At 48.1% G+C, this 13,926-nt stretch overlaps 1 protein-coding gene across 6 annotated transcripts in view; it reads left to right on the forward strand.

The window, feature by feature from the left end:
* The window catches only part of FRMD4B (FERM domain containing 4B), a 131,320-nt gene that overhangs the window by 115,111 nt on the left and 2,283 nt on the right, over positions 1 to 13,926 (forward strand). For 5 of the 6 annotated variants that reach the window (XM_050979269.1, XM_050979270.1, XM_030228037.2 and 2 more), the window contains exons 12-22: positions 1,802 to 1,878; positions 2,277 to 2,415; positions 2,902 to 3,043; positions 3,174 to 3,307; positions 3,397 to 3,516; positions 4,739 to 4,967; positions 7,514 to 7,570; positions 9,022 to 9,169; positions 10,278 to 10,403; positions 11,466 to 12,271; positions 12,799 to 12,931. In XM_050979269.1, coding sequence (XP_050835226.1) covers positions 1,802 to 1,878; positions 2,277 to 2,415; positions 2,902 to 3,043; positions 3,174 to 3,307; positions 3,397 to 3,516; positions 4,739 to 4,967; positions 7,514 to 7,570; positions 9,022 to 9,169; positions 10,278 to 10,403; positions 11,466 to 12,271; positions 12,799 to 12,931 — 2,111 coding nt within the window. The remainder of the gene's footprint in view (positions 1 to 1,801; positions 1,879 to 2,276; positions 2,416 to 2,901; positions 3,044 to 3,173; positions 3,308 to 3,396; positions 3,517 to 4,738; positions 4,968 to 7,513; positions 7,571 to 9,021; positions 9,170 to 10,277; positions 10,404 to 11,465; positions 12,272 to 12,798; positions 12,932 to 13,926) is intronic. The other variant, XM_050979271.1, reaches the window with a different exon arrangement.

A 13,926-nucleotide genomic window follows, 5' to 3' on the forward strand; every position in this document is an offset into this window, starting at 1 on the left:
GCAGTGGGAGGCGAAGCTGCCGAAGCAGAGCGGAGGGACAGAGGGACGGAGGGACAGAGGGACGGCACGGCTGTGCCCTGCCCATGCCGCCCCTGACACTGCCCGGCGGGGCCGGGAAGCCGGGATCGGGATCGGGATCGGGGCTGCGGCCAGGTGAGTGCGGGACGCGGGGAGGCAGCCGGGGCTGTGCCGGGATCCCGGCTGGGATCGCTGCTGGAGCACCCACGGGCGCCTATTGCTCAATGTCCTGGCAGACTGCTTGGGTTGTTTCCTTTTGGTGTTTTTGTAAATGTATTTATTTTCCAAGTTCAGTGCGGAGTTGTAAGGAGGCGTTTCTGACAGCGGTGTGGCTGGGCAGGAGGGCTGTGGGACAAACAAACTTACTTAAGCAGCAGAGGGAAACTTCCACGATCGCGGAGAAAATTATTTATTAATTCTAGTAAATTACATTTCCACTTGGCTTCACTTTTTCTATGGCAGGTTCTAATAGGCAGTTTTAGTCCTCTGAAAGTTTTAATTAAACGGAGGCAGAGGCTGCTGAAAGAGCCACTTTTCCCCTGAAACACAAATGTGCTGGGCTATGTTTCGTTGTGTTACAAATGCTTCAGATGCATCACAGCCTGATACGTCACTTTTTACAGAACCTGAAGTGGTTCTGTACTGGGAGGTAGCATGGCATGTCAGGTTTTGGCAAAGGCCAGCGGGAATGTTGTGTGTCCTGGGGCATTCTGGTGTGGTGGCTGCACCCTTGGAGGCTTTGGAAAAGCTCCAGTGGGGGAAGGAGGGAGTTGCTGTGAGGGCCTGGGTGCCGTGGCTGGATCTCTGGGGTCCAGGGCTGATCTCTCACTGAGCCCTGTCCCTGCCTGCCCAGCTGGGTGGAAGCACCCCCACTACCTCTGTGTGGGCTGCAGCTCTGGCAAGCAGCTGATGTAAACTCCATCATGCTGCTGAGCCTCTGCAGCCCTTCATGGTCAGGGGGACATCCCTGGGGACACCATGGGGGTCCCCATGTGCATCCAGGCACTGCTGGAGGAGGGGGCAGGAGGTGGTGCTGCTGAAACCTGGTGAGGCTGGGCTGGGAAGAGGCAGTCCCTGATGGCTCATCCTCAGGGGGATGAGCAGGGCTGGTGCTGCTGCGAAAGGAGAGCGAATTCAGATGGAATTCTGATCCCACGGGTGCAGCTGCCAAGCCCCAACTGACTTTGATCTCTTCTCCCAGCTGGCACTTTGCAGGAAATATGTGGGTTTCTAGCAGGAGGATGTGCTGGGGGTGGCTTCCTCCTGTAGCTGCTGTTGTTCTGTACATGCTGTACCTCTGCTCCAAAGTGTCACACTGGATGTCTCACACAGTGTCTTCACAAGAGAAGGGTCTTGGTTTTTCCAGGCTGCTGCCATTTCCTGGGGATGTTCTGACTCAGGGAAGTAGGACCATAGTTGTCTGTACAATTACTTGTAAAGAGATTTTTGCATTTAATCAGAGAGAAAATTACTTTAGCTGCCCTGCCAAGAGCTCTGGGAACTTCCAGCAGTGAAATTAAATGTGCTGTTGATGGAGGCAGATGTTGTCACTGGCAAAATCCTCAATTTGCAACACATTGTCTGTAAGAGTGTGAAATTACTGGAGGGGGCATCCTATACTTATGTGCTTCTTTTAATTGATGTTATGAGTGTAGTTACTGCTCAGTCCATGCCATAGCTGAGGATACACTGGAATTTTAATTCACTGAAATTATATCACCTTGGGGTGAGAGGTTTGGGGATTTAGTGACCATGTTCTGCTTCTCTCTCCCAATTCTCCCAGCTCTTTCAATGGAAACAGCTGGAAAATCTGTATTTCCGTGAGAAGAAGTTTGCTGTGGAGGTACACGATCCCCGCAGGTGAGGCTGAGGAGGTTCTGCCATCGGGGTTGATCTTTGCCCACAGAGGGAACTCATCATCACCTGTTGGTGGATGGGGGGAGGTGCCTCAGAGCTAACCCTTGACTTTACTCTGGGCTTTGGGACTGATCCTGATCCAGCTTTTGGTGGGGCAGACTGGGGCTCTCACAGCTCTGGGTATCCTCTCAGATTCCTGTGTGTCCATTCAAGGAGTTCTTGGAGCAGTGGAAAGACTGTCATGGCCAAATCTGCAGCAGCACTGGGTGATGGGATGAAGGAAAACTGAGTTTTTGCATCCCTAAAATAAAGGCTGAGCCTCACCTGGTTAGGAGAGAGGCATTGTGGACTTTAAACCTCAAAGACCTGTCTTGAAATGGCACTTCTTTTCACCTCCTCAGAATTTCAGTGTCGAGAAGGACCTTTGGTCAGAGTGGGCTGGTGGTGCAGACCTGGTATGCAAACACTTCCCTGATCAAGTCCATCTGGGTGATGGCAATCAGTCAGCACCAGTTCTACTTGGACAGGAAGCAAAGCAAAGTAAGTTATGAGGCATTTTACTGCAAGCATGGGTTTCAACACCCTTCAGCATGTGTTTCTCCATGGTTGAACTACTTTCCAGGGAAAAACTACAGATTGTTTTAATCAGCTTTTTGAGCAGTCTCTTATGGTGGTATTGGTATTTGATCCATTTTAGCCTGCCTGCAGTTAAGGCCTATGGAAGTGTAATCATGGAAGAGGGAATTCCCATATCAGGCTGTCTAATCTGCCTTTTCTTTTGTCTCCATTCCTGTGTTTGTTTTGAAAGCTGCAGAGATTTTGAGCTGGGAGATGGTTCAGGTTTTGGGGGAGAGGGGAAGGGAATACCACATAGCCCTTGTATACCACAAGCACCTGTCTGATGCTGTTGCTTTAGCCCTTAATTTTGTGGGAGATGATGGGTGAAATGTCATCTTCTGTGATGTGTTCTGAAGTTAATTAGAGGTAACTCAATGAGGCTGTTGGGTTTTTTTTTAACTCCTTCAGGCAAAAATTCCATCAGCCAGAAGTTTGGATGATATCGCCATGGATCTGACAGAGATGGGAACTCCAAAAGTGTCAAAGCTGGTGACTTTGGAGGCCAAGAACCAGCTTATTATGGCCAGCAATGGCAGTTTGATCTCATCAGGTAATACTGCACATAAATGTGAAGTAGCCAGGTTTAATGGGACTCATGTTTGTTAAAAGGGAAATGAGACTAGAAGAGAATTAAAATGGCCTTTACCTGGAAATCCTCTGATACAGGCTGTGTTTTCCAGGCTCTCAGGATTCAGAGGTCAGTGAAGAACAGAAGAAGGAGAAAATCATGGAACTAAAGAAGAAAGAGAAACTCCTTCAGGAAAAACTGCTTCAGAAAGTTGAGGAGCTGAAGAAAATCTGCCTGCGAGAGGCGGTGAGAGCTGCACCTGACACTGGGCTCGGGCAGGTGGGAGCCCTTTGCTCCCTCTGAGCCTTACCTGGAGCCCTCTCTGTTGTTCCCAGGAGCTGACAGGCAAGATGCCCAAGGAGTATCCCCTGGGTGCTGGAGAGGAGCCTCCCCAGGTGAGGAGGCGCGTTGGCACGGCGTTCAAGCTGGATGACAACCTGCTCCCCAGTGAGGAGGTGAGCACGGCAGCTTGTTTGCACAGAGGGCTGGGCTGGCCAGACCAGTGGCCAAAGCCTCTTGTGGATAATCCAGCTCTTCCCTGGGGCTTTTAAGAGGAGGCAGCTGGGGCAGTTGCTTGTGTAGAGTGGGAAATTTTGGTGGGTTCTGCCCTTCTTTCAGCCACGCTTTGAACTGACCAGGAAACTGGCTGTTCCTAAAGGCCTTAAGTTCACCCAGCCTGAACCCCTGCATGAATTTTAATGGATATTTTGCTGCTAATTAGAGAAGATCAGGTGCATCATGCCATTTGGCAGCCCGTGGCTTTTCTGGAGCATTGACTTTGTCCTGTTGGGATGGTGGGTGAACCCAGAATGGGCAGGGGTGTGCTCTATCCCCCTTGCAAAATCATCTGTCTGTGAGCATAGTTTTGTGACAGGTGACAGGAGGAGGAGTTTTACCTGTGGCTTAATGAAGGTTCCACCTGAGCAAAACCTCCCTGCATTGCTCAAGAAGCTAAAATGAGCTTTGCTGGCAGGGACTGACTGGAGTGATAGAGTAATTCAGATGTTTGCAGTTTCTGGACACACTCCATTCCCCCTCGTTCCTTGTGAGATTTGTTAACAAGCTGTATCATCCAAATAAGTAGGTGTTGGGCACTTGGCATCTGCCTTTCACCAGAAACTCACTGCCCTGCCTCACAGGGCTGGTGTGCTCCTTGTCTGCAGCAAAGTGATTTTGTGGACTGCTTTAATGCTATTAAACCAAAATCCTGCTGACCAGATTTAATAACGTGTTGCTTAGCACTTCTGCCGTGCCTTTCATCTGAGCTTCTCAAACTAGTTTACAAACAATTAATTAAAGCCTGAAACTCCCTCTTACGTAGGTATGGTGATACCAATTTCCATTTTTATATTCTCTGAAGTAGGGAGAGATTTTGAACGATGTTTTCAGGGTTGGACTCATAGCAGGAGGTTTAGCAGCCCAAACCTGAATTTAAAAGTATTTGTTCAAGGTCTGGTCTTCAGAACTTTGGACCTTGCCCAAGAGATCTCAAAATTGTACCCTAGTCAGAAATAAGATTTAAGACTTTCATATGCTGAGATTGTCTTGTCTATGAACTTTGGTATTTCTGTATTTTGTGTTCAAAATTTCACTTAATCACCACCATTTTTATTAATAATTTTCATTGATAATTTCTCTCTGGAGTACAGGGAAATAACTCCTCTCATGATTTTGCAGGATCCTACTTTGCAGGACTTGGAGAGCAATTTTATCATACACCAAAAGCTGGTAGAAGCTGCAAAGAAACTTGCCAGTGAGCCAGACCTCTGCAAAAACGTGAAGAAGAAAAGAAAGCAAGAGTATGCTGATGCTGTAAAAAAGCTACAAGAGATAGAAAACTCCATAAATGAATATAGAATCAAGTGTGGCAAAAAACCAACCCAGAAATCAACTCTGGCTCTACCAGGTGAGAGAATTCCCCATGTTCTGATGCAAACAGGAGGGGAAAAGAGCAATTTGGCTTTCTTAGAAAAGATGTGAACAAAGTTTGTATATGGTTTTTATCTTCTCCAAGGCAGTTAAATAAGAAAAAGAAGATGAAACTGCTGCATCTGATAGACTCAGGGCACTGGTGTAGGCTGGGGGCAGAGCAGGTCACAGTTTTAGGAGCAAGCACAGGCATGTTCCAGCACCAGGTATGGGCTGAAGGTGCTGTGCACAGAAAGGCTGGCAGCAGCACCTTGGGTGCAGCTTTTCTGATGCCTGAATTCCTGGTGTGATGAGTGCACTTGTACATCTGAGCTGCCACATGCAACATCTCCCCCATCCCTGCCGTGGTGCTTCAGTTCCAGCAGAAACAGAGCAGGCAGGGTGTTCTGCAGGATGGAGGGCATTGCTTCTTGATTCAAAATTCCTGATTTCCCAGAAGTCATTAGTGAACTTCAGGAGTTTATGAATGCAATTAGTAGCAAACAGATTTTTTTGACTAAATCCATTTGCCACTGATGAGCACAGTAAAAGCAGATACTCTTGGCCTCTATTCTTAGTGTGTTTCTCCTTAGGGAAATGAGATTCTTGCTGCTCTGTAGAAAATGTGTGAAACCCTGTTAGTATCCATGCCAGTTGAAGGAGTTTTGGGTCCTTACCCCTGACACACCATGGCATCACTGGGCTATCCATCATCACAAATGATTATTCTGAAAGGCTGATGATCAGCATTTAATGTGGCCCAGCTTGTTCCTGATTGACAGAGGGGAGGGGAAACATCTCTTTCCAGTCCCTTGCTCACCAGTCTGGATACTGATTGTGGAAGGTCCTGTATTACCTGGGCACCTGGTGTGTGGTAATGACCAGGCAGGCTGGTGAGCTGAGAGCTCCATCCATCCCATCCATCCCATCCATCCCATCCAATCATGCCATCATTGTTGTTTATTTCTGTATTTGTTTACCTGAAGCAGAGCTGTGCCCTGCCTCAGTAATTGATTTTTTGTGTAACTTTGTCACCATCACCAGCGGTGCTCTCGAGCTCCAGGTCTGGGTTTCAGGAAGCTGAGCAGTGATGAGTCACTTGAGTCTGTGAATTCAGGGAATTACTTGTTGGAAGTAATATGTTAAGTAGTCCCACTGATTTATTGAACCAAACCATAGCTGTTTCCATCCCAGCCCCAGGGATAGGAGGTGAAGGACATACTGGACTGGTTTCCGTGTTCCACTTTCTCTTCCCTTTCCTCTCTCTCTAGCCCAGAGTTTCTTCCTCCTTTGCAGGGAGTTGCACAGACCTGGGATTTAAATTCAGATATGTCACCATATCTGAATATGTCAGTGTTGCACCCCCCCCTGAATCCAGCACTGTAGCTTTAGGCTGGCTTTTTTTTCCTCAGCAGGCTTTGTTCCTCCCCACACTGGGCCCAGTTCCATGTTTTACCACCCTGTGGTCAAATCCACTTTAATCAGCTCCCCTGGAGCTTTTTCCCAGTGTCAGGTTGCAAGCAGAGCTGCAGCCCATCCTCGGTGGTCTGACAGGTCCCCCCAGGGCAGGGGCCAGTCCTGATTTTTGCTGGTTTTGAACAGCTGCTCTGTTTGCTGCATTCTTGTAACCAGAGCTGTCCTGGCAGCAAACTGTGACAGCAGGAGCAGTGCACATTGCACGTGCTCATGGTGGCTGGGGGCACAAGCAGGTGTCATACACAGAGTGGCTGCCACTCTCATTTTTTGTTGCTTCCTCTCCCTCGTGCTTGAAGATTCATGGAGGTTTTTTACCCCAGTGTCAGAAACAACCTAGGAATTGAGCTGTCCATGGGTTAATTATCTCTAGTTCAGCCTCATTTCTCTGCTGCTGGTGGTCTGCTCCAAACCTGAGCGAGGACAGGCTGTTTCTCATTGTGTAGCATCAAGGTGAGACAGGCTCAGTGACCTGCTGTGAGTGAACAACAAAATGTAAAAGATACAAAAAATTAGTATGCAACAGTTCCTGTTTTCTGTGTTGATGGAATTTGCAATACCTTGATAGAAATCAGTGGAATTACTCTGGATTGATCTTAAATTAATTGAAACAGGATCTGTATATTGATGAAACGTTCAAAAGTGAGTGCCAAATTTTAAAAGGCTTTTTGTACCTACCTGGTGGGGTTTCAGGTGTACCTAGAGGAGATTAGCTGCTAGCAGCCAAGATCTACATGTCTGTGTAGGCTCCTGACTCCTACTGAAGCACCTAAACACCCTGTGAGATCTCTTGGAAGTGGGGTGGAAAACACCTTTGTAAATCTTGGCCTGATTCCTGCTGCAGATTAAAAAAAGGAAAAAAAATCTCCTTTGATAGTTACCTGGGTCGCTTGCTGAACACACAGGGTGAGGATGCACCAGGACTGTCTTCAGGCTGTGGGGGCTAAAGAATAAGGATTGCAGTGCTACAAGTATCAGCTGGCTCTGAAACTCTAGAAAATAAACTGTATTAAGTTGTTTGAAAGTTGATGTTGGCTCTTTCATGCTTGAAGTGATTGTTTTTATTCACAGATGATATAATTCCATCCGAGAGCAGCTCCCTGTCAGACACAACCACCTATGATGATGGTATGATGCTTATCCTTTTTTTCCCCATTAAGTTTGTCCATTCAGAGATATTTCTTTGACTTAATGTCCTTTAGCATGTCCCATCCCTGGAAGTGTTCAAGGCCAGGCTGGACAGGGCTTTGAGCAAAATCTCTTAGAGGAAGGTGTCCCTGCCCATGGCAGGGAGTTGGAATGAGATGAGCTTTAAGGTCCCTTCCAGTACAAGTCATTGTATGATTCTATAGTTTTGGTGGCTTTCAATGATAAATTGCTTTATAGCAGAGGAAAAAAAAGCTACTCAGGAATGTCCTTCCTCTTAATGGGTTAGTTTTTGAAAGTTTCTGCTCTGTGAGCTGACCTGAGTCATCTTTAGAGAAGGAAGTTGGTTTTAACATGACCAACCTGCAAGCTGAGGACACTGAGTGTCAGATTCATTGTCCCTAGGGCCTGGGCTGGAACTGAAGGACTTACAAATAGAGAGAATTAGCCCAGCCCTTCTGCCCTTACAGCTGCCATAAAACTTAGAGAAAGGTGGAATAGTCACAGATACTAACGCTCTATTTACGTTTATCTGTTCCCTGGTGAGCTTGCATCTTGCATGGGTTGGTGTTTGCTCAGCTTACTCATTTCACACACACACCCACAGACACACTCACACCCTGTTCCACAAGGTGGAAAGGACTTGGCCTGCCTCTCCCTTAAACTGGGTAATCATCATTTGGGGACAAACATTATCTAAATTATTACTCACTTTTCGGTTCAGGCCTGATTCTCATCTCAGTTTGTCCCAGTTTTAGACTTGTACAAACCAGGTGGTGCTATAAAATGCATTTGCACCTGATTCCTGCTTGTACAAGCAGAAGTGGAGCCAGGCTTGTGAATGTGTTTTCTGTGATGCTTGTCCTGCATTTATATGTATTAGTTGGAGTTTCCTGTTGGCTCTGTCGGGACCTGGTTGTGCCCTAAGCAAAGTAAGAACAAGGATCAAACCAGCATCTTCCCAATTGCCTTCAGCCAAATGTGTCTGTCAGTTGTCTTTGCTCATTCAGTTGCTTTTGAAGTCAATCTCTTTTAGGTTGTGTTTCAAAACTAATTCTTAAAATGTCATTTTCAAGAGCTGGAAGGTGAGGGAGAGGAACTGGCCTTTGCAGAGGCTGAGCTTGTCTGCTTGGCTCTGGAAAGGATTGCTCTGCAAACAGATGTTTTCCCAGGAAGTTGCATTCTGTGATCTGGCACAGCCCCAAGCTGGGTGTAGTCTCCATAGGAGTCAGTGCTGCTGGGATCTGCAGGAGCCTCCTCACTGTCCTGTCTGTGGTGAGAGCTCAGTGCAGGCAGGAAATCTTTTCTAGATCCTCAGCTCCTGTCATTGTCTCTGTACTGCAAAGTGCTTCTCCTTAGGGGCCACAGATTTTCACACAGGGCAAAAATATCACAGAATTTGCTCTAACAAAGTGCATATTCCTTTCCAACAGTCAGTGAATCACTTCCTGCAGCAGCACAGAGACCCAGCTCTGCACAGCTTTCTCCAAGACTTCCCCCACCAAAGTCCCTTGGCGTGGAGAGAATTCATCTCAGGAAGTCATCCATAAACGAGCAGCTCTTGGAAAGCAGACACTCCAGGTAGGCAGATCTCACTGCTGCTGCACTCTGCACCTGCTGGCACGAGCTGCATCCTGTTCCTGCTGAGCATTCCAGCAGAGCTCAGAGGGTGTGGGGATGGGAGCTGAATTTCCTGGCCAGGAACAAAAGTGTGTATAAGCAGTTGACACAGTATCTCAAACCAAAGAGTAGTATAATTTTTTGTGAAGACGTTTGAGATGGGTGAGAAATATAATAGCAAGGGCTGCATTTAAGGAGTTGTTTGTGCTGTCATTCTTTGTGTCAGTTTCTGGGGGTTTTTTCAGTGTTCATTTAACAACTTGTCATTTTCCTGATGACTGTGCTTAGTGGATTCAGGCAGCACCAAACCCTACCCATCCCTCCTGATGGTATCAGTATTTCAGCAGGTACATTATCAAAGCAGACAGAATTCATGTGGGGCCTGATGGAGAGTTCTCTGTTTACAAGCAGAGTTACTGGGATTCAGACAGCTCCCATCATTAGTGTCAGCTGTGTCTCCAGCCCAAATCTATGGGATTTGAGCACTTTATGAGCTAGAACAGCTCCCTGGAGCACATCAAGAGCAGTAGTTTAGCAGGTGATTGTGTGATCATGTCAGATCTGGTGCTAGCGGCTGTACCCAGTGTAGTGATTCCCACTGACCCTGAGATTTCTTGGACTGTCTTGTGCGAGCACGCTGTTAAAGACACACTAAAGAATGTTTTAGAGTTTTAAGCAATGCCTTATCTTGCTTTTTTTCTCATCTGTCCCTCAAGACTAGGGGAACACTCCTCTGCATGAAGTTCAGAAGTCAAATCATAGCCATATGTACCCATGTGCTTCATTTGAAAGCCTAATTCATTTGCTTCCCTGTTACCTGCTCTGTCTCTCCTCGATGGTTCTGTCCTTTGGCAGCAGCTTATCCTGCCGCTCATCCTGTGAAGACCTCCCTTTACCCACAGGAAGGGATTGCATTTTCCTTCCTATTTAACCACTCTCTTTTTCACACATCCCCTTACATTTGTCCACCCTTCCTTTTGCATCTCCAAGACTTCAGGTGGCCGTAGTGGGTGTGCTGTGACTCGTGGGGGGACGTTTAACCCCAGTGGCTTTGTCTCCTTTGCTGCAGGGACGTGCTCTCGACGCACAGCAGCCCGTTCCGCACGCTGGAGCGGCCGGCGCCGCCGCAGGGCGGCAGGAGCATGCCCACCACCCCCGTGCTCACCCGCAACGCCTACAGCAGCAGCCACCTGCAGTAAGGGACCTGGGCTTTGGGGGCCACACCTGGCTGGGGAAGCACAAGAGGGAAAGCAAATGGTGTTAAGAGGGCAGAGGGTTTTTGTTGGCTGTGCGGTTTTCCCGCAGTCGGTATCAGTATTTCAGCAGGTACATTGTCAAAGCAGACAGAATTCATGTGGGGCCTGGTGGAGAATTCTCTGTTAAAAGCAGGGTTGCTGGGACTCAGACAGCTCCCATCATTAGTGTCAGCTGTGTCTCCAGCCCAAATCTATGGGATTTGAGCACTTTATGGACTACAACAGTTCCTTGGAGCACATCAAGAGCAGTAGGTTAGCAGGTGATTGCGTGATCATGTCAGATCTGGTGCTAGCAGCTGTACCCAGTGTAAGGATTCCCACTGCTTTCTGAATGTTGGTTAGAGAGATTACTTTAAGAAGCCAATCTAGGGTGGAGAAGGAAAGATGCTAAGAATCTAGGAATGTTAGCTCAAGGTTTGTTTGGTGGGGTAATGCAGCCTTGAGAGACAGATCCAAAGGAAACCCATCTTCCCATGTTCTGCTCCAAGCTCGTTACTTGTGTAAGCTTTTCCTTTTAGAAAGGAATGGAGATGGAGAGTTCTGATGTTTACTGATGGAAAGTTTTCTGTTTACAAGCAGAGTTACTGGGATTCAGACAGCTTCCATCATTATTGTTGGCTGTGTCTATCTATGGCATTTGGACACTTTGAGCTAGAACAGCTCCCTGGAGCACATCAATAGCAGTCGGTTTGCAGGTGACTGAGGGAGTCCTCCCGTAAATCATTACCAAATGTGTGTTTGTGACCTTAGCTCAGTGTGTCCCTGTCACAGATTAACCTTGCTCAGCCTGACAGATTATTATAAGGCAGATCTCCTGCTGTTGCAGCCAATACAAAATTCAGCCAAACTGAGTTTGTGCGTTGCAAGTACTCTGTGTGGAAACATAAGGCAGGATTTGTGTTGTGCTTGGGCTGGGGAGGCAGCTGACCTGTCCTTGCATGCTCTGTGTGTTTATTTGTGTGAGACTTGCCTTTAACCAGCCAACATCTGCGTTGTTCTAGGCCAGATGTTTCCCCACACCACTGCCGGCAGCGCAGCGGAAGCCTGGAATCCCAGACCCACCTGCTGTCCGAGGCTCCTGCTGACAAGCCAGCCTTCTCCCTCTGCAAGTCCCAGCGGAGCAGCAGCACCGAGATCCTGGACGATGGATCGTCCTACACCAGCCAGTCAAGTGCAGAGTATTACTGCGTGACACCCACTCCCAATCCCTATTACACCACTCAGACTCTCGACAACAGGACCAGGGGCCGAAGGCGCTCAAAGAAACACCACATTTCCGCTGCGAGTTCAGGAAGCATGCCAAACCTGGCCCACAAGGACGTCCGCACTGGTGTCTTCCACAAAAATCAGGAGCAGCCTTCCTCTAATTACTACATTCCCGGGTACTCCCCGTACACTGAGCCTGATGTTTATTACAACGGGGGCTACGTTTACGAGAGCGACACGGAGGGGCAGTACAGCGTGAACCCCTCGTACCGCTCATCGGCGCACTACGGCTACGAGCGGTACCGGGAATTCCGCTCCTGCCACGAGGACGAGGTGGACAGAGTCCCGCACAACCCCTACGCAACCCTCAGGCTCCCCAGGAAGCAAGTAGCTAAAACGGAGCACATAACCAAAAACATTCACAAGGCCTTAGTAGCAGAGCATCTCCGGGGCTGGTACCAGCGTGCCTCCAGCCAGAAGGAGCAGGGTCACAGCCTGCAGGCAGGCTTTGAGTCTGACAGAGGATCTCAGAGGAGTTTGGGCTTTGCTGCTCTGCAGACGCCGTGCTCGCCCAGCAGTCGGGTGTCGTCTTTCTCTTCGGGTAATGTCTGATTTCATCCCTGCCCAGTGTTTTTGTAAGTCCCCGCTGTGCTGTCAGCTCTGTCCCCTGTCACTGCCTCAGTGAAGTCAGCAGAGCTCAGTCAGGCCAGAGCTCTGTCCTGAAATGTGGATGAGGAGCCAAGTAGGATCTTGGTTATTGTCTTCTCCTAAGGGTAAATCAACCTTTTGCTCTGTGTAAGCACAGTAACCCAGAGAAAGACAAAGAGCATTTGAGTTTGACAGGTATATTTAGCAACTAGAAGCAGTGTACAAAGCTTCATGCCATGTCAATGCAGTGGCTCTGATGGCTTCCATAATACAGCCCAGTGAGCATCACTGAATGTGTCAGAAAGTGCTTTAAGAGCTCCAGAATACCACCTTTACAGGGCTTGTAAATCATATTTTGTGTTTGCATTGTCTGCCTGTGTCCTGCAAAACCCCACAGAGATGAGAATTGTCTTGTTTGCCTCAGCTGATTTAGCTGAAGAAAGGTGTAATCTTTCTTCTTAATCCTTTTTTTAATTCCAGCATCTTCTACAAACACTGCTGGGAACTGGAGAACCCCCCTTGCACTGGGACTTCCAGACTACGATACGTTGTCTCATTCCTCCTATGCCAGCTGTTATGGGAATGTTTATGGCAACCTTCCTATGCAGAGCAGGTGAGTAGAATATATGAAGATTTTCTGCCCTTTCTCCTGCATGCCACAGGCTCTTAAATATTCTGAGCAAATCAGCTTGATTTCAGAAAGCCAGGGTGAAGAGTATTTATAAAATTGGTGTTGTGAGGGCAGTTTTGTGTGGAGCAGTTGAGCTGTACCACCACTGACTGTACCCCAACAGTGAAGGAAGTGGGGAGCAGTCACGGTGAAGGATGAACTCCCTGGTTGCACAACAGTGAAGGAAGTGAGGAGCAGTCACAGGATGAACTCCCTGGTTGCACAACTTTTTCCTGTGGTTGATGCAGGACAATCAAACATCTTGCACTCCCTGGTAGGTGTGATGCTCTGGGCAGTGTTGCAAGCAGAGCTCACAGTGAGCCCAGTCCCTCTGGTGGGGAGAGCTCTCCTGAACCCATCAGCAATTTCCCAGGACACAGTCCTGTTTGGTTCCTGAAGCTGTAGTGCTTGTGCTGATAAACTTTTGGAAAAACAAGGAGAGGAAACACCTCTCCAGCCTCATGTCTGAGGTGGTGCCCCCTCTGCCAAGTGCATCTCCCTTGGCAGAGCTGAACCTGGGAGCCATGGGGGATGTGCTGCTGTTTGCAGACACCCCCTGCTTGTGGGGGCTCTCCCCAGGGCTGCAGAGAGCCCAGGCTCTGCTTGGTCCTTGCAGGAAATCCTGCAGCTCTCGCTGCTTCTGCAGGGTGTTTTGGATGTGTCCCCCACCACTGCAGAGCACTTGGCTGTGAGGACAGAAAGCTCCTGCCCTGGGGAATGACTCTGCCCCCACAAATGCCATCACATTTAAACACACTTATGCTCAGTGTAATAAGTACCCCACGTGTGCCTCCTGCTTTGTGGGTTGCAGTTTATGCTTGCTGCCAGACCGACTTGTGTGAAAATACTGAATTTTTAATTCTGTTTGTTTTAAAATAAATGAAAGTGTAAGGGAATACATAAAAGCTGCTGCTAGTCCTTTTTTTTTTCCATAAGTG

This window comes from Serinus canaria, chromosome 12, assembly GCF_022539315.1.
Source record: "Serinus canaria isolate serCan28SL12 chromosome 12, serCan2020, whole genome shotgun sequence".
Classification (NCBI taxonomy): domain Eukaryota; kingdom Metazoa; phylum Chordata; class Aves; order Passeriformes; family Fringillidae; genus Serinus; species Serinus canaria.